The sequence below is a fragment of the Camarhynchus parvulus genome, chromosome 15 (genome assembly GCF_901933205.1).
Source record: "Camarhynchus parvulus chromosome 15, STF_HiC, whole genome shotgun sequence".
NCBI lineage: Eukaryota > Metazoa > Chordata > Aves > Passeriformes > Thraupidae > Camarhynchus > Camarhynchus parvulus.
The window spans coordinates 3,107,545-3,132,036 of record NC_044585.1 but is presented as its reverse complement, the minus strand read 5'-3'; the positions used below and the strand labels follow the sequence as shown (position 1 = coordinate 3,132,036).

At 45.5% G+C, this 24,492-nt stretch overlaps 2 protein-coding genes across 2 annotated transcripts in view; both read left to right on the top strand.

The window, feature by feature from the left end:
- Positions 1–14,254, top strand: part of DEPDC5 (DEP domain containing 5, GATOR1 subcomplex subunit) — a 43,494-nt gene extending 29,240 nt beyond the window's left edge. The window contains 11 exon segments of the mRNA XM_030958893.1: positions 248–310; positions 1,859–2,004; positions 2,766–2,843; positions 3,279–3,411; positions 4,242–4,350; positions 5,039–5,263; positions 9,062–9,231; positions 10,187–10,358; positions 11,387–11,447; positions 12,510–12,592; positions 13,399–14,254. Of these exon segments, the coding sequence (XP_030814753.1) occupies positions 248–310; positions 1,859–2,004; positions 2,766–2,843; positions 3,279–3,411; positions 4,242–4,350; positions 5,039–5,263; positions 9,062–9,231; positions 10,187–10,358; positions 11,387–11,447; positions 12,510–12,592; positions 13,399–13,694 (1,536 nt within the window). The 3' untranslated portion in view covers positions 13,695–14,254.
- A 1,500-nt stretch (positions 14,255–15,754) lies between these two features.
- On the top strand, positions 15,755–23,775 carry ANHX (anomalous homeobox). Its single transcript, XM_030959102.1, is given in 9 exon segments — positions 15,755–16,021; positions 16,631–16,755; positions 16,977–17,100; positions 17,986–18,166; positions 18,648–18,780; positions 19,032–19,333; positions 20,035–20,182; positions 23,509–23,627; positions 23,630–23,775. Coding segments are annotated over 9 exon segments (1,533 nt in total). The 5' UTR covers positions 15,755–15,766.
- Positions 23,776–24,492: the final 717 nt, after the last annotated feature.

Sequence of the window (24,492 nt, the reverse complement as noted above, 5' to 3'; positions counted from 1 at the left end):
TGGGAATGCATCTGTGCCAAGGAAAAGCAATGTCTTGTTACAGAGAGAGAAAGTAAAGATGTGTGTGAGTAATTCCTGATGCTGTGCATTCTGCTGCATCTGACCTTCTGGGTCTGGGATTTGCATTCTCCTCATACTTTCTCTCTGTGGTCATTTCATACTTGCACAACCTTTTATTTGCTTTTCTTGAACTCCTTGTTCCTGTTGCTGTTGCCATTAATGGGCCTACTTCCTCTGATGCCTTCAGGATGGGGCCTTCTTTATGGACTTTGTTCGCAGCCCACGCACAGCTTCAACCTTCTACTCCCAGGTCAGTTTGGAATGGGTTCTTGTCATCTCTGGCTTTTGGATTGAAGTGATGGACAGCATTTGTGTCCTGAGCTTAACATGCTGGGAACCTGTGTTGGTTTTCCATTGAGAGTGAGATGTACAGCACTGGCAGAACAAAGTGGCAGATGCAAGCATTTTTTCCCACCACTCAATGTTTGTGCTGTGTTTTGGATGTTCATGTGTCCTGTCCTGCTGTCCTTTGCAGTGCTGTCTTGTCAACTACTAAAGCTGCTCTTTTTGTTTTTCAGTAAGTGCTTGTTTTCCATCTTCCCTCACTGAACAAAATGGCAACAGCTCAATTGTCTGGTTCTTGGCTAAATTTCTTCTGTGGTGTTTGACAGGTGACTCTGGAGATATCCAAGTCAAATTGTCTCCTTGGATTCCTGAACAACTGAGGCTGAAAATAGATAGCATCATCTTGGTTTAAAGGAGTCCCTGTGACTGAAGTCCCTTGTCCAGTTAACAGCAGTTAGGAATGAGCAGTAACACAGTGTGGCCATAGGAAATGCTGCTGCTTGAAGTGAGCCCTGAGGAAGGAGAAGGGCTTTGGCTGTGGCCACTGTAGAGTTGACCCTGAAGCATGTGCTGGTTTTGGCTGCCCAAAAAGGGACATCTGCCATTAGAGATTTTTGGGGTGTGAGAAATGGCATAAATAAAGGACTTTTGGCAGTCAGAGCTAAGTCAAGCTCCCAGCTTTGTGATTTTTAGCTGTGTGTGTGCTGTGGATTCATCACGGCAGAGCAGCCCCCATGTTTATACCAGCTTGAGTTCGAGTTCCTCTGCCGTTCGTGTTCTCTCCCCCACCTCTCCAGCTTTTATATAATGTGCCTTTACTAAACCATACGTGTTAATGACAGATGGCAATTACAGCCTGTACTTAGCTGAATCCTTCAGCATTCATGCTCTTTCTGAAATGGTTTTATGGTAATTTTGTGAACTATTCAGTCTACCATTGGAATAGTGCGAGTGTTCCTGCGGGAGGAAAGTGTTCCTGTTGTCTTGGCGACATAGGTGTGGGTGGGTGTCAAGCAGCCTTCTCATACTGCCCTGAGAAAGGAGGGGAGATGAGCTGGGGTTTTTTTTTGAGCATTATGAAACTTGAATTCGTGTGATATATTTGCATATTTTTGAGAGTTAGACTTGAAACTGTATTTGCTAAATGCTTACTACCTTCCCATAGTGATCAAGTGTCCTGTTGCATGCTTATAATCATAATTATCTCCTTGGGTTGAAAATGTCAGGTTTGGACTGGTGTTGCTGGTTTGCCAGTAGTTGTCTCACTGCAATTGTTACTGGGTTGGTGATCCTCATCTTTATTTGGGTCTGGATTTGCTGTTTGTCAGGAGCTCTGTGGTGATGACAAAGTAAGACTGCATTTATCCCTTCTGCATATGCCTGTGCTTCCTTAGAGCATTGCTTGTTGTTGACTAGCTTGGGCTGAGGCACGGCTGATGCAGGGAGGGGAGAAGATGGGAAATGGATTACATGATGGATTTCACAGAGATGTTGCTGTGTTTGCTCCTCCCAGGTCTCTATTGATCAATCAGTTCCTGCATCCTCAGATGGCAGCACCTTGCTACCCACGGGGCAGGTCCCTGACAGGAGCAGCAGCCAGGGGAGCACCCAGAACGCTGCAGAGCCAGGATACAGCACAGCTGCTGCTGCAGAGGGCAGGTAGGAGAGGCACAGCAGTGCTGTACTGCAGAGCTGTTCAATTCCAGCCCCTTGCTGGTGTCAGGGAATGGGCACTGAAGCAGGAGCCTGGGAACAGGCTGTGCTGTGCCTGACAGCACGAGCAGCCACTTGTCACAAGACCTTACTGCAGCATTTCCACGTGCAGACAGAGTGGTAGTAAAATAAGCCCTGCAACCCAGTTTTTCAGAATTAAATGAACACAAGGCCTGATTTTTTCCACCCACAAGGAGGGCTTCATTCTTCAAGAAATGAAGAAATTCCATTTCTGAAATCTGCTAGTAGGAAACCAGGCTTTGAATTGACATCTTTTCTGTCTTGGCAAGAGGTGGGGGGGCTGCAGGTCTAATTAGATTGAGTAGGTTGATGAAATCCAAGAGGTTCTAACCTGGAAGCAAGACACTGGGGAGGAAGCAATATTGAAAATAAACTTTATTAGCACCTGTTTCCTGTGGTTGTATATTACAGTAAAAACAAAATTAGCCAACTTCAAAATGTTTGCTCTCAATTGCTGCTGAGTACAGCTGGATGTGATACATTGTGCATTGGGTCCATATAGCAATGTCCTGGTGACCTCAGGGGGGAAATACTCATCTGATGCTTTTAGTTGTGCTTGAGATGGAAAAGGAAATAAATGTGGCAAAGTCATTGTTGAGAAGAGAGAGCAATTTTCTTAAATATACGTATTTGAACAAATCTAGCAGCTTCCTTGATTTCTGAATGTGCTTCTGTTTACTGCCCAGCTCTCAGCAGTGTTCAACAAGTGCTCTGACTTCCTCCTCCACTTTGGTAGAGATTCTTGAAGCCATGAAACACCCCACGTAAGTTTTTAACATAAATGTGCTTAACATGTGATGAGATGTTTAATAAGAGGACGTGAGAAGTGGAGTCATTCAAAGGAGAGCCCCCTGTCAACTGTTGAAGAGTTTTAAACTTCCTTTTGTTATTCAGTTTCAGACTCTCTAATAAGGAATTTTATAGAAATTGAGATACAAGCAAAGACTTCAATTATTAGAGTCCCAGAACCTTGTCAAAGGTTCAAGAATTCCCAGTAAGTCAGCAACGTGCTGTCCATGGCAGCTCTTCATCTTGTTACCAAAAGCCAATGAGACATCACTCCAGGGGCACTGGGCATTTCTTGTTCTGTATTCTACCCTCCCTCTCCTTTTTTTCCTTTCCCCCAGCAGTGATTTTTGTCTTTGTTACCTAAAAGAGCTCTCAGCCTGTGTTAACATGTGTGACTTGCTGTGCTCCAGCACAGGGATCCAGCTGCTCTCTGAACAGAAGGGGCTCTCCCCCTACTGCTTCATCAGTGCAGAAGTTGTGCACTGGCTGGTGAATAACGTGGAAGGGGTGCACACCCAGGCCATGGCCATTGACATCATGCAGGTAAGGAAACTCTCCAGGAGCATATGGAGGGCCAGAAATGCCTCACTCTGGGAAGAAAGTAAAGTTTTAGAGCAAAGCATAGCAATAATTTCTGTTACTTATTAAAATCCTCTTATGGATGAGCACTGAAAGCAGTGCTCAATAGAATACGAGGTGATGATGACATTTTTTGGATTTCCTATCACAAAACAGCAACATATTCTTCACTAGTACTGCATATTTTTTTTTCTACTTACATGATGATGGTTCTGTTTATAACCTCCAATTAGCTGGCACCTACCAGGTGCTCTGCATTGTGTTGGAATTGAGGCAATGGGCTGTGATTTGGTTTTCCTTTCTGATAATTAGTTAATAAAGTTGTAATAAAACCAGCATATGACCTTTCAGATCTGAAGCAGACACACTTTATGCAGGAACACTGCTTGTATTCATCAAGGGATTTTTCTGTATTGAACTGTGTCAGGGGCAGAAGGTTGGAAATGTTCTAGAGTTCATTCCTCTGCTGAGATCCCATATCAATTAACAGAGAACTTAGAATGCTTCCAAACTCTTACCTTCTATAAATCCATCTATAAAACCAGAGCAGGGTATGGGAGGAAGACAGACATCTGTAGAAAGGTCAAATGTAATTTCTCAGGGAGATAAGGAATTGCTACATTTATTGAATATGAAGAGATAACTTTGCTGGTATTCTTGTTAGGCACATATCTGGACAAAAAGATGCCAAGGAAAAGAAAATTAGTTCCTAATGTTCTCTAGCAACCTTTTTATGTAATTGGAAGAGTGATTTCTTTATCATGTTTGCTCTGTTCTTTATTTTTCTTGTTCAGAAAATGTTAGAAGAGCAGCTTATTGTCCATGCATCTGGAGAAGCTTTGCGAACCTTTATTTATGGCTTTTATTTTTACAAGATTGTTGTGGACAAAGAACCAGACCGAGGTCAGCATTGTTATTACAAGACTTTCCTCACTATCCCTTTGCATAATCACTGGGCTGTTCTTGATTCTTAGGGGTGCTGCAGCAGGAATGCATTTTGGGAGCAACCAAAACCACTGATCTCAAGAGTCTGACAAATTTGGCCTTTTTAGTTAAGGAAAAAAAAAAGGAATAGCAGAAAACATAAAGTAATTTTTATCCTCCCTCTTTTTTATCAAGAGCTGCTTTTCTGTCTGAGCCTTGTCCACTTGTGTGGTGGTGTTCACAGGGGCCCAGGACGAGGGAAGAGATGAGAATCTTGACTCCATGTTTCAGAAGGCTGATTTATTCTTTTATGATATATATTACATTAAAAGAAAATGATATATTAAAACTATACTAAAAGAATAGAAGAAAGGATTTCATCAGAAGGCTTGAAAGGAATAGAAAGGAATGGAATGATGATAAAATCTTGTGACTGACCAGAGAGTCCAAGACAGCTGGGCTGTGATTGGCCATTAATTAAAAACAACCACATGAGACCAATCAAAGATGCACCTATTGCATTTCACAGCAGCAGATAATTATTGTTTACATTTTGTTCCCGAGGTCTCTCAGCTTCTCAGGAGAAAAAAATCCTAGCAAAAGATTTTTCATAAAATATGTCCGTGACACACTTGTTTCTAACCGGACTTGCCTTGCCCTTGTGCAGTGGGGCTGCAACAGCCTGCCATGTGGCACACAGCTGCCATGGATGACTTCTCAGCCTTCCAGAGGAAATGGTTTGAGGTGGCCTTTGTGGCAGAAGAGCTGCTGCACTCGGAGATCCCGGCGTTCCTGCTGCCCTGGCTGCCCAGCCGCCCCGCCTCCTATGCAAGTAGGCACAGTTCCTTTAGCCGCAGTTTCGGAGGACGGAGCCAGGCAGCTGCACTCTTAGGTAGATGCACAGCACAGGTGACAGCTGGGGAAGTTCAAGGGGATAGTTTGAAAGGGGAAGAGCAGCCAGCCAAGGGGATGATCTCACGTGGACCAGCAATCAAGCTGCAAATTTCATGCTGGCCTTACAGTGTCTTGCATGTGGACTCGCTCTCATATGCTGGAGGTGTGTTTCACTGGCTGGGCAGGAAACTTTTACTTTTTATTGTATTCCAGTACTCTGAAGTATTTATTAAAATGTTCCTTCTTCCTGAACCTCTAGAATTCAGGGACGAAGATACTTTGTCTCCTTGCAAATCCGGAGACTGTTCACAACCTGTAAGGAGTATAGAGGGATAAGTTGTGAGAACAGCAAAGCAACCAGACTGTTCTTAAAATTACATATCTAATTGCTTCCTAGGGGCAAGAGCCACAGTGAGGTCCAGATGTGTTAGAAGTTTTCTGTGATGTGCTGGGGGCTTTCTAGCTAATCTGAACCAGACTCCTTGCATTAATGAGTCTGTGAAGCCCAGCTGCAGATGATCCCTGTGGAATGGAAGCAGTAGGAAGATCTTGCTGCTGGGCAAGGTCCCATTAGTATCTGATGTTCTCTGAGGTGTGGAGAGTAACCCTGACTGCTCTAACAGCCCATGAAACACACTGGCTGCGTGACTGACCCTGTTGCTTTGTCAGCTTCTTGTCACATTTCCAGGCCAGCCTGAGTCACTTGCTTTTGTTCTCCTTTCCTTGTTTAAAAGAAAAATCATTGCTATGGAACTGCAGCTTCAGGTTTATTTAGATGCATCTGTTAAAGGCCTAGCAATTAAGGATAAAAAGAAAAATTTTGCTTTTCTCCTGTTGTGTATATTTAACCTTCTGAAGAGAAGTGCCTTACTGCAGGTGTGGTATCTCTTAAACCTGAAGTCACAGTAATCCTTGTGTATTTCTGAGAGCCTTGTTGGAAGAGGAACAGCATCAGAAATCTGAAAGCATTACAGATAGGAAGTCTGAACTAATGGTTAATTCCCTGAAGTCAACATATGCAGGTTATTTTCCCTGTCACATGATAAATCTGTTGCCTTGGCTGGTATCCAGCCTCATTAGCTCAGTGGCTGGCTAGAGCTGAAGCCTGAACTGGCTGGCATGAAAGTATTGTGGAGGCTGGAGGCACTGGGGCCAGATCCTCTTCATGGTTTGATCTCTTACTCACTATTTAGCTTGAGAAAACCAGTTCACGTTCCTCTGTCTGTGCTCTCTTGTGAGCTGAGAAAGGCTGAGACTCAGCAGGCCTGCACCCCTGGGGCTGAGTAGAGGTGTGCCTCAGTGTCCCCCTCACCTTTCATTTAACACCAGCCAGGAACAGTGTATTCCTGCAGCATGTGGGTATTGCACACCTGAGTAGCTCTCCTTTTCTTTTCAGTTGGGATTACATCCATTTCACTATTCAACTCATTTGCAGGCCTTGAATGAGTGAGAAATGCCTTCAGATTGCTCTCATGCAGTCTGGGTTTTCCAGGAATTATGGTTTCTTGTAGAAAAATGGAGCTTGGAAGTTTTTTCTTACAAAGGAACTGGTTTAAATGATGCTTCTGTGCTGTTCCTCTTCTAAACAGTATTCCAAAAAAACTTCAGCAGTTCATCTGAGGTAAAGAGCTTTACTAAACCCAGATGACCCCTGGTCCACGTGACTTCATTTGTTCCTCTCTTGGTCTTGATTAGGTTGTGGTTTTTATTTCTTCCCCTCCCCACCTTCCCTAAATGTCAGGCTGTGACATAAAATTGCATGCAAGCATTGGGAGCTCTGGAACAAGCTCCATGTATCTCTCAAATCTTTATCCCTCCCAATTTCCCAATCACCTGCCCAGTGACTGTCCCCTTTCCCTCCCCAGTGGAAGTGTGACCTGTGACACAGCTAATCTTGTCCCTTTGATTTGTAGCAGTGCATGCACTAGCAACTGTAGTCATGTATGTAGTGGAGTCTGTGACTGGAGAATAACCTGCCTGCTCCTCTCCGATTTGCTTAGTAAATCATTAGTTAAATACTCAATAGTAGAAGACAATTGGGAAGCAGGTGAGTCCTCTTAAAGTCTGACCTATGGAAGCCAGAGTATGTTCTATTAAAACAAGTTGGTTTTAATCAGAAGCTTCTGAATTCAGACACATGGACATTTCTCATCAGTGTTTAATGTATTTTTGATTAGCTCACCTTGTTGGACTGGTTTCCTCTGGCTTTGCCTGTGAGCTGCAGCTGCAGAAAAGGCAGAGAGACAGTCCAGCCCTACCAGGGAGTCTGCAAAAGCAGACTCTGCGAAAAGCAACAGTGTAAGGGAGCAGGGAGCTCATTCTTCACAGTGTGCTGGTTTGGGCACACTGGACTGTGGTGTTATCACTGACCTCTTGGCTAATGACCAACACCTACCTGACTGAGCTGCTTTGGTTTCACAGCTTTCAGGATGTTGTTTCCCAACACACTTGGTTACAAATCTGGCATCATAACCTCCTGACCACAAGTATGGTATTCACAATATCCCAAAGGAGCCAGAAAAAGAAATTCTCACAGTGCTGGTCTCACAATACCAGATCAACTCAGAAATTGCAAATGACACATTTCCCAAAAACAGAAATGGGTCTTATTTATGAAACAAAACTGGGTGATGTTTATTTTTGTTGTGTTTTTATTTTTCATGTTCTATGCTGCAGTAATAGCAATGTAAAGGGTTTCCTTATAACCTTGAAAGAGCCTCTGGGTAACTTGCAGTAGCAGTGAAAGTGAGAACTTTCCATCTGCCTTGAGGAAGGATTTCAATTTTTTTTTAAATACCATCAAGCCATCAAATTATAAGATAATTTAAAAGCTGACCCTATCAAGGGGTGCACGTCTACTTCAGCAAGAGATAACACATCCCTCATGCATGCAATAATAAAAAGGGCAGTTTTCCCATAGAAGCCTTGCAGCCCGTTGTTTTCTGTCAATTTTTAACAGTACAGGAATGTTAAATTATGTATTTGTCTAAAGAAAAGGTGATGGTGTGTTTCATAGGGGGACTTTGATCTCCAAGTCAGGAGATCTGGGTTCTGTCCCCAGCCTTGCAGTCCTGTGTGTGACACCAGCCAGGTCACTTCCACTGCTGTGCTTCTCTCCCTCTCCTGCCTGGTACCTGAGGGTTTCTGTCACTGGGATGCTGGGGTGTGGGGCACAAATGGAGCTGCATCTTGGGCACTATCCCAGCCCTTACTGCAAAGCTCTAGGAGCTGTTGCAGTGGTCAGAGCGCTGCTGCATGTCTTGGCTGACTCTGTGCTTTTACAGAAAGTGTTGGATGTGCACTTTCAGCAATGTGGTAATGTGGGATATTGATATGGGATTAAAGAAACAAGAAGTTTAACTTCTAGTCTCCTTTAGCTGTGGAAAGTCCTGGAATGCTCCTGCCCCATGTAACAGCACCCTGTTGTGATTTCTGGTGGAGGCATATAGAAATATTTGGAATGTTTTGGGCATGAAGAAGCTGGTGTTGTCTAGCCATGCATAATTATGGCACCAGTCGCTTGTTGATTAAGTGCTGGATTCTTGGTTCTCTGTCCTTACTGCAGCTGAAATGTCTTTTGACTGCTTGGGGAGGTGATTCTGTAGCACATACCCCTGACATGAGAAATACTTCAGGTTTTTTGTCTTTTGTCACCTGGATGAGCCGCATTCTGGGACTTTTCTGCCAGCTCGAAAATACCTGGGGGGGAATGGGAGGACAAATTCATTTCAAATTACTGATCTTAGTTTTGTTCTCCCCATGCTGTCTGCCACCCTGCTGTCCCCTGGCTGCCCAGCTGCCACGGTGCCCGAGCAGCGCACGGTGACGCTGGATGTGGATGTGAACAACCGCACGGACCGGCTGGAGTGGTGCAGTTGTTATTACCATGGCAACTTCTCCCTGAACGCTGCCTTTGAGATCAAGTTACACTGGATGGCAGTGACTGCAGCTGTTCTTTTTGAGATGGTGAGATCCTGGTGTTCTGGGCAGCCACTGAAGTGCCTGTCTGGCCTCTGTGTCCCTTGGACAAGAGGGGACATTGTATTAGGAAGTCTTAGGGAGAGAGACAGTGGCTTCCATCTGCCTTTATTTCCACAAGTAATTTTGCTGGTGGTTGTTAGTGTTGCTGCATCTGGTCAGCATTTACCACACCAGCTCTAGTCATTCTGTCTGCCTGAGTGTGTTCTGCTTTCAGTGGGTTTTATGCACAGTGTGCAGAGATCAACACAGGTCAAGGTGATAAATTTAAGTCCCCCTTAGGCAAATTTTAAGCCCTGAGCCAGGTCTTTGGAAAAAAATCTGTTTCACATTACATTCCTTCTATCCCCAAACCTTGAAACTTTAAATCTCAGTGGAATTGCTTTCATAACAGGGCTTTTCCAGGCAATGGGTTTTTCCAGCTCAGGAATGTTTTAGGGTTTTTTTTTAACTTGCTGAAAACATTTTGAAATGCAAACTTGTCACTTTTTAATTTTTAGATTAAATTTTTAGATTTCCTTTTTATATTTTTTCCCCTAATGTAGCTTCTGTAAAACTCAAACTGTTTAACACCAGTTACCCCCCCAGCCAGACAGCACTAGGTAGTCGGTTTTGCTTTTATTTAAAATCAATTGCACTGTTCCAGTAAAGCAGAAGTGTTTAGCCACTGGTGATAAGTAGGCTGAATCAGTTCCTGAAAAATGTCCTATTTTAAAGTACTTTCTGATTGATGAGCACTTCAGAAAAAGGAAAGCCTGATGTCTTGTGCTTGTACTGCTTTGCTTGCAAGGACTTTGGTGTGCCTGCCATGCCGAGCAGGCTGAGCCTGTGGAGAATTGAGCATGTCTGATCTATTCCTGGGGAATGAGTTGCTCTTATGCACAGAAGTGCCCTTCGTCAGCTGGCATGTGTGCTATGATTCATTGTGTGAATCTCTGCTCAGGTTCAGGGCTGGCACAGGAAGGCCACCTCCTGTGGGTTCCTGCTCGTCCCAGTGCTGGAAGGCCCCTTTGCCCTGCCCAGTTACCTGTACGGGGACCCCCTTCGAGCTCAGCTCTTCATCCCCCTCAACGTCAGCTGCTTGCTGAAGGAGGGCAGTGAGCATTTGTTTGATGGTAAGAAATGCACTTTCTTTTACCCCTCAGGGTACTTTGTGCAAACAGGTCACTGTTGGTGCAGAGCTGACATAAAGGAGCTCCTTTACCAGCCAGCCTTAGGTGGCTGAAGGAGCTGTTTTTGCAGGTCAGCAGCCCCTCAGGAAGGAGGTGCTGGAGGAAGCTGTGCTGGCAGGCTGATTGTGGGCAGCAGGAAGCACCAACACACAGGAAGGGTGGTCTCCCCAGTGATGCTTACCCTGTGCCCTTCCACACCCATATCCAGTAGCTGTTGTGCTTGACAGACTCTTGTGTCTGTTTTGCTGGTAGACCCACAGCTGCTCTGCGTTTGTATCCTGCATTTGTTTATTCTCCCCCTCCCTAAGATTGGGCTTTCACCACTGCCATCCTTCTTCTGTTGCTATGGTTACTGTAATGGTTACAGTGTTTGCACATGAGATTAAGCAGAGAAGCTGCAATCTCCTTTTCTGCAATGTGACCTCGCCCTTTCCAGTGAGCCTGTTGTGGTAAACCTCAGGTGGAACCACAAGATCAGAGACCTGTCCCCATGCAGAGAAGGGCAAAATTGCATCATGAGGAGGGACAATGAGCAAAAGGCTCTGTTTTAACATAGTACATTTGATATTTTCATTAACCCTTGACTCAGTGTCCAGGTGTGACTGAACAATGAATGTGACAAATCCATATGCTGTGAGGTCACCATAGCCCAGCTGACTGAATTAAATATTTTCAGAGCACTCTTGTGATACACAGCAGCCCACTCTTCTTCCTTGCCCCCTCCCACACTCCCCCTTTATGTTCTTCTCCTTCGTCTCAAGAGACACAAATAAAAAATTCAGATATGAGTCTGCTACTGCAGTGCACAAGACACATCTCTAAGAGACACCTGACAAAAAAGTGTGACTGAAAGAAATACTAGGGGAAAAAAAAAAGAGTGCCCTGAGGCCTCCTGAGCTAAAGTGAAGTCTTTAAAAGGACGGAAATCAAGTAGCTTTACTAGATAATTGTTACTTTTCTGTTTGTTTCAGGCTTCGAACCAGAAACATACTGGGATAGAATGCATCTTCTCCAGGAAGCAATAGCACACAGGTATGTCTGCAGTGGAGTGGGGTGACCCAACAGTTCCTGTCTCCCTGGACAATGTGGCATGAAGGCCTGTGCTGAGCAGTCACTCCTGAGTCACTTGGGTTCTGTGCTGTCTGCCTCTCTGAATTCTGCTTACAGACTGTTAGACTAAAATACAGCCTGCATGCCCTCAGGTGGTTCTGTGGGTGCCAGAGGCAGCTGTGGAGTGTTTCAGCCTGTCACTCCTTAGGAACCATACTCTCTAGGGAGAGCCTTGCCTTTGGAAAGTGCCTGTTATTTGAAGTTAGAAGCAGAAAGGCTGTAAATAGATTCTTCCTGAGAAGGAACAGTTATTTCCTTTGTGTATTTAGCACAGACTTAAGCTGGATGACACCTGATGATTGACAATAGGCAGGAGACTGGGGTGGGAGCTGTGCAGAGGAGGTTGGGCCAAGTTTAAGAAGGAATTGTTGGAACCTTTGGATACTATCTAGCCTTATCCCTTTGTGTGATGGAGCTGCCAGTTTCTTTCATGGTGTAGATGCCATGGTTTTTTTCATGACAGAGAGGGCTGCCTTTTGTGATGGACTTTAGCTTGGAAATCAGCTTTCATTAGTTTAGAAAGCAGGAGAAGAACAGATATCCTATGAACAGCAGAGAACTGCCAGGTAAGCTGCTTGAAGTTCTGCATGGAAGGTTGCACATAATGAAAATAATAATGTTGCAGCTTGAAACATGCCTAGGGAACTTCTGTCTTGACTGTTGCTCTTCCCTCTCTCCTGTGCAGCTGCCCCATTTTGTCAGAGACTGCATGGAGCGCTGCTGCCCTTGTTTCCAGCTCGAGTTGGGACAGGGAGCAGTGTGGGGTCACAGGCTTTCACACTGTGTCTGGCAGGGGCAGGGAGTATTTGGAGAGGCTCAGTTCTCTTCATCCCTTTTCCTTTTGCTTTGAGGCTGTAAGAAAGGTGTAGTGGAAGGATTTCCTCTGGTGCCTCTGCCTTTGGCTGAGGAATTCTACCTGGAGTGGCTCTTTTTATCTTTTTGTTTTCTTTTCTTTTTTAATTCCCCTTGTCTCTATTTCTTCAGATTTGGATTTGTACAAGATAAATATTCAGCCTCTGCATTCAACTTCCCAGCAGAAAACAAGCCCCAGTATATCCATGTCACAGGTGAGCAATATTTGGGAGGCTCTGTGGCAAGGAGGAGGTTATTACAAACAAGAGAACCATTTTACATGTGGTTTGTGTTTCGTGTCAGTGATGTTGGTGCTGTTCTGTCCCTAACCAGATGACAAGTAGGCGTGTCAGAAAACACAAACCAGAAAACTGGAGGGGGCAGTATGAAAAGGACGAAGTGTTGCTGCTAATAAATGATGTTGGTTTGAAATCCTGCTTTACAGCGGCTCTGAAACTTTTCTTTCCAGAAGATGAGGAAATTTTAAAAAATTAGGCAAAGCTTATTCCAAGGTCAATGTAAATAAATGTGTACCTAGAAGCAAGAAGGAGGGAAAGGTGTTGGGACAAGTCAGTGCTCTGTTCTCATGTCAGTGCTCTGTTTCCATGCTTTAAGGTCTGTTGTAGATGTATCTCTACCCATACACACTGTGTGGGAGATAGATCAAGCTTTTAGGGTCTGCTTGCTGAGATGTGAAAACAATGACAGGAAGGCAGTGTGTGGAAAATTGCAGAAGAGAATGGAAATGGATGGGAAGCTAGCAAGATGGATCAGAGCCTACATCTTTGCTTCATTCTGTGCTTGTAAGAGAAAGGCAGACAAAGTGCACTCCCTCCTGGTGCTGTAACACACAGGAAGAAGTAGCACCTAAGGGCCAGGGGGGAAAAGTGTATTCCATTTTCTCTTGCTAAAAGGCAATTAAATGAAACCCAGGCCAGTTTCATTTTGGAATTGAACAATCAGCTACCAGCAGCAGGGCCTTAGCTCTGCCTCAGACTCAAGTGCTGCCTGTTTCCTGCAGGGACAGTGTTCTTGCAGCTGCCCTATTCCAAGAGGAAGTTTTCCAGCGGGCAGCAGCGGCGCCGGCGCAACTCCACGAGCTCCAGCACCCAGAGCCTGTTCTGTGAGGAGCGCATCGGCTACAACTGGGCCTACAACACCATGCTGACCAAAACCTGGCGCTCCAGCGCCACCGGCGACGAGAAGTTCGCAGACCGGCTGCTGAAGGACTTCACAGACTTCTGCTGGAACAAAGACAGCCGGCTCGTGGCGTTCTGGACTGACTGTCTGGACAAGATGCATGCCAGTGCCCCGTGAATGGGCTTCTATCTCTTAGGGAGACAGCTAGAAGCTTTACCTTGTGGCAAGGAAGTAGAAGTGAAGAGTCTCTCTATTGGATTCATATTGAGGCTCCAAGAGGACCTGAGTGATATTGCCGTTGATATTCAACAGAATTTGATTAAGTGCTTGGAAAAAAAGAATTTGAGCTCTTGGCTTGCCAGTATCTATCACCTGACCTCAGCTTGGTTTTAAGTAGCTACAGTCCTTGGTTGCCAAAACTTCAGTTAGAGCAGAGGTAAAGAAAGGAGAGTGCAAATGGTTTTCAAGGGCAGTTGGATTCAGCACAGTGTGATAGTATCAGCTTCCAGTCCCTGGAAATGGTCGGTGCCAGTTGGCATCTGATGTGCCTGGCAGCAGCCTGTCCCTTCCCCTTCCAAGGTGTACCTGATTGTGTGAATATGTAAGATAAGATGTGAGAGATGCTTGTTAAATTTTCATACATGTAAATAAGTAAAATGCAGAAAATAAAGTGACCTGATGTTTTGTTGTAACTCCACAGACAGCAATACAAAATTGGTGAGTAAAAGAAAACAATTGCCAAAAGAAAATACTGCTTTCTGTGTTCAGCTCAAAATTCTGTGCTGGGGATTTGCCTTGTAATCATGCAGGATTTTCTGTCTTCATGTCTGGATCTAGAGCAGTGTCACACAGCAAGAGCAGGAAGCCAGTTCCTATCTTTCAAGGCCAGAACCAAAGCCTAAGGAGAAATCAAGGGCCACAGAGCACAGGTTGCTGCCGAGGGTTATGGGCAGGTTTTTAGAATGTCTCTGCATGCAACAGAGGAAGCTGCCTGCACTCAAGCATGGAGCCTTTGTCTTTGCAGGGTGTTGGCACCAGCAGGTTACTGGAGTGCAGGTTTAGGGTGGCTCACAGCCGGCACGCAGCCTCCGTGCCTGGCGGCTGCTGGCTCCTGCTGATGGTCCCCCATTGTTCCATGTCCTCGGGAAACGGGACTGAGGGGAGGACTGACACCTTCACCGTGGTGTTCACATCTGATTCAAGGCAAATCATAGCTGCTTCAGTTTTTTATCCCTTAAACTGAGTCAGGATGATTCATCTGTTTTTAGACAGCATCCCCCTGTAGAACGTGGGTTTGAGCTGCTTGCCTCTTCATTCAGTCGCTGTAAGCGTGTCGCAATTATCAGTGCTTGTCTGATCCCCGTTAACGACTCTAAAATACTCTCTACTATGGAAGGAACTTGCTGTCATCTATTCTCTACCGTTCCACATCCATTCTGCCCTCCAGCAGTCCCGTGCACGCCGCGGGCTGGGGGTGGGGTGCAGGGGCAGCCTCGTTGTCCCGCCTGGGCGGTGTCTGGGACCCCGCGGCGGCTCCGCACCTGCCCGAGCCCGCCGAGCCCCCGGCACGCGCTCGGACGCAGCGAGGCCACGGTAAGGACGGGCATGGGGAGCGGGGCGGCCGCAGGGACCGTCCCTCCATGCGGGGGGAAGCAGAAGGGGCTGCCGCTTGCAGCTCCTGCGCTTCGCAGCTATTTCCCAGCTTCTCCCCGTTCTGCCCGGCGGGGCTGGAGCTGGCCCCGGGGGTGAGGGGAATGACGCTGCGTCATTTGCCCAGGAAAACGGGCGAGACACAGCCCCGACGAGGGTTTTACGTTTCACGGCAACTGCGGTCTGCCCGAGCCCGTCACCTGCAAGTTTTGAAGAAATTTCACCAAATTCATTTCACCTGGACTTAATATTTTGTAAGTTTTAACCTGTAAGCAGTGGATGTAAACCCTGGAGTTCGTCTCTGAGTTTTGGGGAAAGTTTAATGTGTCTTTCTGAGCTCAGCTTTCTCAACTGCAAACCTGGTGTGTCTTTAGCTTTTCGGGGCTGCTTTAGGCCTAGTTTTATATTAAGCATTTTGAGGTCCTTAGACTGCTTTTAACAGCACAGTGAATTTATTTCCTAAAAAATGAAAGAAAACACACACACACAAAAAAAAAACCAAAACAGAAAAGCATACCATAGAAGCTAAAAATAGGAGATAAAGAGTTTTTATCTAACCACAACTTTGTGCATTGCATAGAAAAAGCTTCCAACAGGACATGATGATGAAGCAGTTCATGGCCATGTTAAAGCAGAATGAAAATGAGCATCCCCCACCCACCAAACTGCTGGATCTAGCAGGACAGCTTTGCCAGGAGCTCCAGAGCTCTTCTCCTAGTCTGGAGAAGCTGGTTGAAGCCGTGATGAAATGCAAGAACTACAGAGATTTTCTTAATAACATCCATGTTGTCCGGGCTTGTGTGTCCGTTCATATCCATAAAGGGCAACATGATGCAGCCTGCAGACTCCTGGAGGTAGGAATGTGTTCTTCATTTCTTCATGGAAACAAAAAGCCATGTTAGAAAAGCAGTAGTTAGGAGCCGTTATAGTGCAGAAGTAGCTGAACTGCAGCACATGGAGCACTTCCAGCTCCTGTAAGGCAGTGGAAAGTGATAAGTGCACACTGATGACCTGCCAAAGCCTTTGCTGCAGGCACTTAATCAGCCAAGGGGAGAAAGGTAACTGGGTGATTATGGGGTTGGTTGTAGCTGGATTTTTGGTTCTTGGAGTTTTTCACAATCTTAGGGCTCAGGACAGAAGTATGGGGAAGCCCAAGATTAGGGGGCTTGGCAGGGTGGGAATATATGAGGAAGGCTGGATGGTGCCACTCAAGGTGAGGGATTTTTGGCCTCTAGGTCTGGTAATGTAGACTGGCAGTAGACCTATTCACCAGGGGGAAAGAAGGAATTAGGCAGCTCCCTGTGTACATGAGGGAAGGTACAGTGAGCCATATGCTCAGATAATGTTACTAACTCTGTCAAACCAGTAGGAATCCCTGAGTACATTTCTGTTGAGGGTTTTCTTCTGTATACACAGTCTGAGTGACTCTCTGGAAAGTTTGCTGATGCACAGTTTTGTTTTAGCATTGCAAGGCAGAAGAGAAGGAAGAACTGGTGCAACTTTGGCATGAGGTTCACTACCGGAGGGTTATGGAGAAACAGCAGACAGATGTTCTGACACCACTGCAGAAATTCCGTTGCAGGAAGAGGTACAACACAGTGGGGAAACCAAGATTTATATATTTTTTTTCTCTGTAGTTTCCAGATGCAGGGGCTCCAGATGCAGAAGCTGGTTTTACACCTCAAGATGCTGCTTCTTGGAGCTTGGTTTTTCTTGGTATTTTGACCACTTTAGCAATGTGAGAAAATTCTCATGAATGTGAATTATTCCTTTTGGGTCCTTTTTAATCCCATTTTCTCCTGTGTACAGGAATCCTCCACCTATTTCCCTTTGTCCTGAAGGTTTGAAGAATCGAAATTATTCACAAGAAGTACGCCAGCACCTGTTCAGGTTTGCTGCAGAGGTGACAGCAAACCCAGACAAGAAACAGAGGGTAGGGATATGCTAGGGATACTTCCAATCAAACCTCTTTGTCACAGAAAAGCGGGACACTGTGATCAAGGGTCTATAACTGGTTTAATTTCTAAATCCTTGTTTTCAAAAGGTTTACTGGGGCTAGAATTCCTCATATTTGATCTTTCCCTAAAAGTTTCTTTAAAAAATCATGAGGTTCATGCTAAGTAATTTCTCTTGCTGCAGAAAAAAGTTGAGGGGCAATAAATTCCTCACTGGGTTTTTAACAGTTTTAATTTTGTAGTGATTGAGCATAGGCAGCCAAACAGCCATCACTCAGCAGAGCTCTATTACAATGATAAATAGTTCTGACTTGACTGAGTAACAGCCTATATAAAATTGCACTTTGTTCACCAGAACATATTTTGTGCTGACTTTTCAAATGCTGGTAATTTGATGTGATAACACAATAGGCTGTGTTGGTGTATGCATGGATCTGCCTTCTTTGGACAGGGACAGATTTGTAGTGGAAGAGATGTGTGAATTAAATCAAAAAGCACTGTTGATCACTGCCTTGCCAGGTGAGGAATTCAGACTTCAATGTCTGCCTCCGTGAATCTCTGGGAAGAGCATGGCTTGGTGAGGGCATTGTCTGGTGAGCAGTATAGAATGCTCACAGGAGCAGTGGCTTCCTTGGCAAAAAAATTGTCTGGGAATGCAGGGGTGGAATTTGTGTTTTCTATCATCTCTGAGTTTATAAAATGGTCTCCTCAATCGGATCCACTGGGCCTATCAGAGACCTAGTGAGTAAATGTCTGGGGCTTTGGAAAGTCTCTTGCTGGACTACTTTTGGAACTGAAGGGAAATGCTTGATTATTTGGATGTGACTTTTTCCTTTGATTTCTCCCTGCACCTGGGTTTGCAGGAGGAACTGGCTCAGGCTATGAACTTGCAGCCAACTCAGGTCTATAATTGGTTTGCAAATTATCGACGCCGTCAGAAATCCCTTCATATGGAAGAGCTCAACAATTCCTGTCCTGAGAGGGCTTTGGCTTCCCACAGAAATGAGCCACAGGATAAAGGATCCAACACTCCACAAACTGCAGGTTTGTCTCTTCCTAATGGGTTCAGGATGTGGTCCAGAGAGGTGAAAATCAATTTTAAATTCCCTCAGGAAGGGAAGGATATTGCTTGTTTAGAACAGCATTATGTGCTGATGGATCAAGTGGATGCTGGAGGACTCTGCTTCAGTGGAGTGCCTCGTTGTTTGCCTCCAGGCTGTCACTCCAGAGGAGCAGACACTGCTAATGCCTGTGCAACAACAGGTGAAAAGAGATGCCTGGCTTTAAGGAGGCACCAAATGAAAGCAAATACATGGAAAGCAGCAGGTTTTAGCTCTCAGATTCTGGAATCGGGGCAGTGAACTCCAGGAAAAGCCAGTATTTTCATGTCCTTCCAGAGACACTTAATCAAACTTCAGTCACAAGGAACACAGGGGTCTTGCTGCATTTGGCAGATTGGACTTGTTTTGTTGCCTTTTGGAGTAATCATTAGCATTGTTTCACCTGCCTGGCCTGCACCTTTCAGGTGGATCTCATGTGGACATCAGCCCTGAGCAAATAGAGATAACCCACATGCCCTGTGAGCCAGGATGGGAGCAGTCAGCTGCACCTCTGTATAAGCCTCCTGAAGGAACATATTTAAAGATGCTGGAATCCAGGTGATGTATGGCATCTTTACAGTGACAGTTCAGAAATGAAGCAACATTTAAATGTATTCACAGAACTGACTTCCATGTTGGTTCCTTGGGGACATCACTTGGGAGCCTTGCCACCACTGATGGAAATGTTCCACGTCCACTCAGAGCAGTTCATCTTCTAGCAGTGGAGGGCAGGATTAGGAGGTTTAGCTGGGGGGTCCCCTTTTGGCAAAGCAATATGTCTGGCTGATTAATTTTCTCCATCATTGCAGCTGTATGCAGAGCCCTGAGCTGTATGAAGCTGGAACAAGCATGGCTTTGTTCACCACTCACAGCTCTGAACAACCTGTACCTTTTGGCACTGAGGCTGTGATGGAACCAGGAACCTGCTTTGGCTCTCCTGTGCTGCTGCCTGGAGAAGCAGTGAGCAGGGCTGTTGCCAGCCCCTGGCAGGGGAGCTTTGTCCTGCACTCATACCAGTCCTTTCCCTCTGTGAATTATTGGCTGCCCATGTGGTGCACCCCATACAGCACTGGAGGAGTCTCTGGCTCTGTGTGGACCCCAGGTGTAGAAGGTTAGTAAAACTGCACCCAGATTGTTGGCCTTAAGACTTTCCCATCTTCTCTTCCCATTGCTGTAAACATTCTTGCTCACTTAAGTGTCCTGATGAAGGAGAGCAGGGCTTATTTGGAGCTTTGGAGTTCCTCTTCCATGATAGTTCAGTGAGAAAATCTGTTGATTTAAGGTGTTGAAACAGACATTCTTACCTATCCTTTTCCCTAAACTGCAACCACTTCCATAAAATAGTGGTGGGTTCCTTTTAGTGTTTCCATTGAGAGAGTCCCTCCAGGTGCTGTCTGCTCACCTTGCCCTTTTGCAAGCTTCGGGGGTTTAATGCCTGTCATCATTAAGGTATTGCCTGAGAAAAGTCTGGGAACTTAACTGTGACATGGTGCTTGTCTTCAAGCACATGTTTTCACTTTCCTCTCCCTCTTGCTATTTTTTCTCTCTTCCTCTTTGTCTTCTTCCTGTCCAGTCTTGTTCAGCATTCCCACCATCTCCTTTCTTCTCCCTGTTCTTCAGGATAGGCTTGATGGGATGTGTAAGTGTTGCCCACTTGCTTTTGCCATCAGTGTGTAGGGCAGGAAGGGCTGTAATTGCCATTCACCCAGGCTCTGGTGAATGTGGAGCAAGGAGAGAAGGAATAGCTGGGTCAGAGGTTGGGGCTGTGTTATCTGTATCTGTACTTGTGTTTAATTTGAGCATTTACTTCAGCAGGTATCAGAGTTCCCTTGAGCACAGTCCCTCAAGCTGGCTGTGTTGAAGCCAGTTCAGAAAGAATCATTCACCAGTCAGATTTACAGGATGAAAGCTTAATCCTTAGAGGAGGACAGCTAGGGACCCTGGAATCTATTCTTCACAGGTAAAAGGAGGGAAAGCACAGGGCTGCCTACAGGCAGGAAGAAAAATGATGCAGAGTCCCAGCCATGTCTTGATAGCCTGTTGAAGAGAGTTGCAGAAATAGTGACACACCTCATTCCCAGGGGCTGCTTCTCCTTGTGTCCATCCTTCTTTGCCAGTATTTATATCTGTGCATGGGTAATCTTGTCTAAGTATGCAAGTGTGTGTGTGGCACAAAGGAGATTTGGAACCAGCCTAATCAGAGGAGATATGACCCCCTGCCTTTTAGGCAGGTTCAGTTTCTGATCTATTTGCTTGGTTTTGGCAGAAAAGCATAACCTGTACTGATCCAGTGAGGGCTGGGTTGGTAAGGCCTGTACTTAATCCTAAAATAGTTTTTGTAGCTTCACAACCTCATGACAAGATTATTCCATAGTGCAAGCTTTCCAAATTGGAAGACAGAAAGACAGGCACTCGTCTCTTTCTGTTTTCCACCTATAACAAAGGTTTCAGATTTCAGATTTTCTCTGAGAATTGAGATAAATTCAGAGAATGCAAAACAACAAAAATTCATGCCATTTTCCATATGTTATACAACTTCCATAATGTTACATAAAAATAAACACTGCCAGACATTATGGGCTTCCTTTAATTTAGTGATCTGCAAGGCAGAGCAGGAGCAGCAGCCCCATTTTATAACCCTCTGCTTGACACTGACCAGTGTTTGTGCCAGCATAATGCTGTCAGTTTGTCAAAAGGGAGGTAGAAGAAGCTTTATTCCCACTTTAAAAGTGAGGAAGCAGAGGCACAGAAGGCTTTGTGGCTTGTTAAACAACAAGTAAATGCAGTGATTCACTGGAGATAAGATTGGTGAGGCTTTGGCCCCAGTTCCCTGCAGAAAACATTTCTGCCTTTTGCCCCTGTTCCTCACTTGGCCTGGTGCCTTGTTCACATTCATGTCAGACTCTCTGCTCTGAATTGCTGGGGAGAACCCAGGTCAGTCATTGTAAACCTCAGGCTGTGTTTTAGGATTCACAGTTTTAAACAGTGGCTAAAGATCATGAAAGATCAGCAAGGCTTGCTGGCAATATTTTGGCTGGATTTAAAATTGCATGTTCTGACTCTGGAGTGAGCTCATGTTTATTTTTAAAATATGTTCTGCCAGTAGAAGAAATCTATGGTGAATGTCTCCTTGTTGGGTATGTCAGTGTGCCAGGCATCCACACACCCTTTATCATATTCCTGTGAGGGGCAGGACTTGCTGCTCTGTTGGCACCTTTTGGTGAGGACATAGGGTTCAAATAACCCTATTTGTAAACACTGTTAATGGCCTGGTCCAGGTCTGCCCCAAAACCTTGACCTCCTCAAAATTCCATGAATGCTATGGAACATCAATCTTTTTCAGAAGTGAGTGATGCTTAGGCTGCAATTTAGCAGTTTCATTTTGCAGTTTCTCTCTAGGGAGCCAGGAGAGCTCATGTGGGTAGTTTGGGTAAGATCAGTCAGTGAGGATCACCTGTGTTATAAGGCAGAGCCCTCTAACAGAGGCAGGGGTTAGAGAAGAGTATTGGTACCAGAGTCCTCTTGAGCAGTCATGGTGCAATGAGCATCACAACTCTGGGTACTTGTGGGGGCAAGAGATCAAACTGTCTGATCAAGCCAAATGAGTGTGGCTGTCTGGAAGGACAGGGCAGTGATGTTATCCTGGTTTTAGAGGTAAGAGTAACACAAAGAGAAGGAAATTATTTAGCCCAGATCACCTATCTGGAGTGGACTCAGTGTTTTGCTCTTCTTGCTTCCTGAGCACTGGGACAGAGCTACAAGTCAGCCAAAGGACCCTTAATCTGCTTGTCTCATTTTTAAAGATGCTCACCTAGAAAGGATGTGGCCTCAAAGCTTATCAGAACAATTCCTGTTGATTTCTTTCATGGGCTTTTTACAGCCACTCCTACGCACCTGGGCTGTGTCCAAACCTCTTCTGATCTACAGGGCTGTGAGGTGGGAGTGTGAGAGGGAAGCAGGCTGGAAGCTGACTGTCTCCATCTGCTTCTGCTGCCTGAGAGGAGGGGTTGATCCAGTGAGTGGACTGGAAGCCCCCGTGGGACACCAAACAGATGCTCCCCTTTACAGATAGGGGTGGTGTGTCCTCTTCACTCTGCAAGTCAGGCCAGGTGGAATGTAGCCCAGCTAATGGTTCTTGCAGAGTGGAAATCTTGTGCCTTCCATTTCAGAGAGAAAAGCACACTGAGCTCTAGGGAGCAAGGCATTCTGCATTTGTGAGCCAGCATATTGATTTAGAAAATGTCAGTGCTGAGATGCTCATGGTACCTTACAGCTTCTGCCTGCATTTCTGGGATTCCAGCTCAGAGTGCTGGGAATCCTCCTGCTGTTGGGCTCTCCCCTTTGGACAGCCCAGCATCCTGACAGGGGCAGGCAGCAAGTCCCAAACCCACCATCAGAGGCTACTCTTTGCCATGTTGCATAACTGAATTGCAGAACTCGTTGCTAAGGGCACTGTGCATGTCACTGTAAGTGGGCTGTAAAAAAGCATGAGACAAATGCTTGAGAGGGTGGCAGAGGGACTTGAGCCCATTTGTCATTAGGAAATGTGACTCTGAATGCAGCCTCCAGCAGAGCAGTCCCAGGGCTGGTCACTGGAACCTAGGGAGCATTCCAGGGAAGGGAACTTGACACTTATCCTGTTAGTCCTACTTCTTTCCTGTACTCTACTATTAGGCCCCTCTTGTCTGGGCCCATATGGACACTCACACCTTGGGCTCTTCCTGGTGGTGGTTTGGGCACTGTTCTTGCATTAGAGAGACTTTTGAGTTGGTGATGATGGGAGAGAACATCCCATTCCTGAGTACCCAGTGCCCACAGACTGATCTGTTTTGGGAGGCTGGCAGAGCCTCCAGGGCAGTGTGGAGCCGTGTCCCCAGACTCCACTGGTGGCCTTGGAAAGCTGGAGCAGAAGCGTAGCCAATGTTGTGTCTTTGTCTAAAGCCACATATTTTGACTCTTACGGTCTCTGCTTTTCAAACATGTTCCAGGAGCTTTGGTAGACACCTCCTTGTTTATGGAGAGTGTTTTGGGGCAGAAGGAAAGTTGCAAATTGAGATGTGATTCCCTGTATACTGCTCCTGGTCAGGGCGGTTTTCCCACTGCAGAACCTGTATTTTCAGGCCATAATAATTTTGAGAAATGGGGCAGATCTGTAGACAACTTAACAGAACTCTATCAAATGAGTAATCTTGCCAACAACCCCTCTTGTCCTGCTGCAGAACATTACAGTAAGTGGCAAATAGAGCATAAATACAAATGCACTTGTATATAATATTTGTTTTCCAGTTCCTCTCAGACTGTGTTTGGCAAGGCTCAGTGCCCACCTGTTTCTGCACCCTGGGTGGAAGAAAGCCAAGCCCTGGGACAAAGACAGGTAAGAACACACCTAGAGTTCAGAGAAAGGAGCTCTGTACACACGATCCCCTGCAGCTCTCTCAGAGGAGATGTGAAATCTCATATCATATTTAGTATGAAACATATTTATCTAAGCATAGCTTCTTAAGTCCAGTTCAGAGCAAGCTGGGCATTCCCTGGCTAACACCCAGCATATAGTAGAAGGAAAGGTGGTTTTGTTTTTTCCTACTTGAATTGCTAGTCAGACCCTAATTTTACTAAATGTGTCATTGAAATGGTGGCCAAAAGATGCTGTGCATTTCCAAAGTGTGATTTAAATTTTCAGCATTGGAGGGCTCACCTATAAAACAATCACACAAAGATGGCTGCTTGAGGTCCTCCCCTCTAAGGTGTTTTGCACAATTTGACTCTGTTCTCTCAGATCTCTTAAAATGTTTAATGTAATTTTCATTTGCAAGTCTGTGTTATTGTTGATGAAAAGGGATTTTGCACTGTTCTGAGAGGGCTGACGGCAGTACACAGAGCAGTGTGATTATTGGCCAGGATAAAGAAGGTAGTTCCATGCTGTGGGTGCAGTCTGCATTCCTTCTGATGGGGACTTCAGGGCAGTAAAGAATACAAGTTAGAAATCTTGTGCTTTCAAGGGGATGGGAGCACATCTCTGAATTTTTACCTAAAAACAGGACCCAAGAAAGCCCTGTCTAAGCTGTACATTGATGCATTTTTTGGCTTCACATGCGTTGGTCAAACAGTCAGTCAGCATCCATTGCCATTTCCCTTTCAGTGTGAGCTGCTGGGGAAAACCTTTTCAAAAGAGATTACAAAAAGCAGGACCCATATCTGCTGGCCTCATTATGAGAAGTGGCTGCAGCTCTGAGGGCAGTAACAGAACCTCTTTTGAGCCTCTGAAAGCAT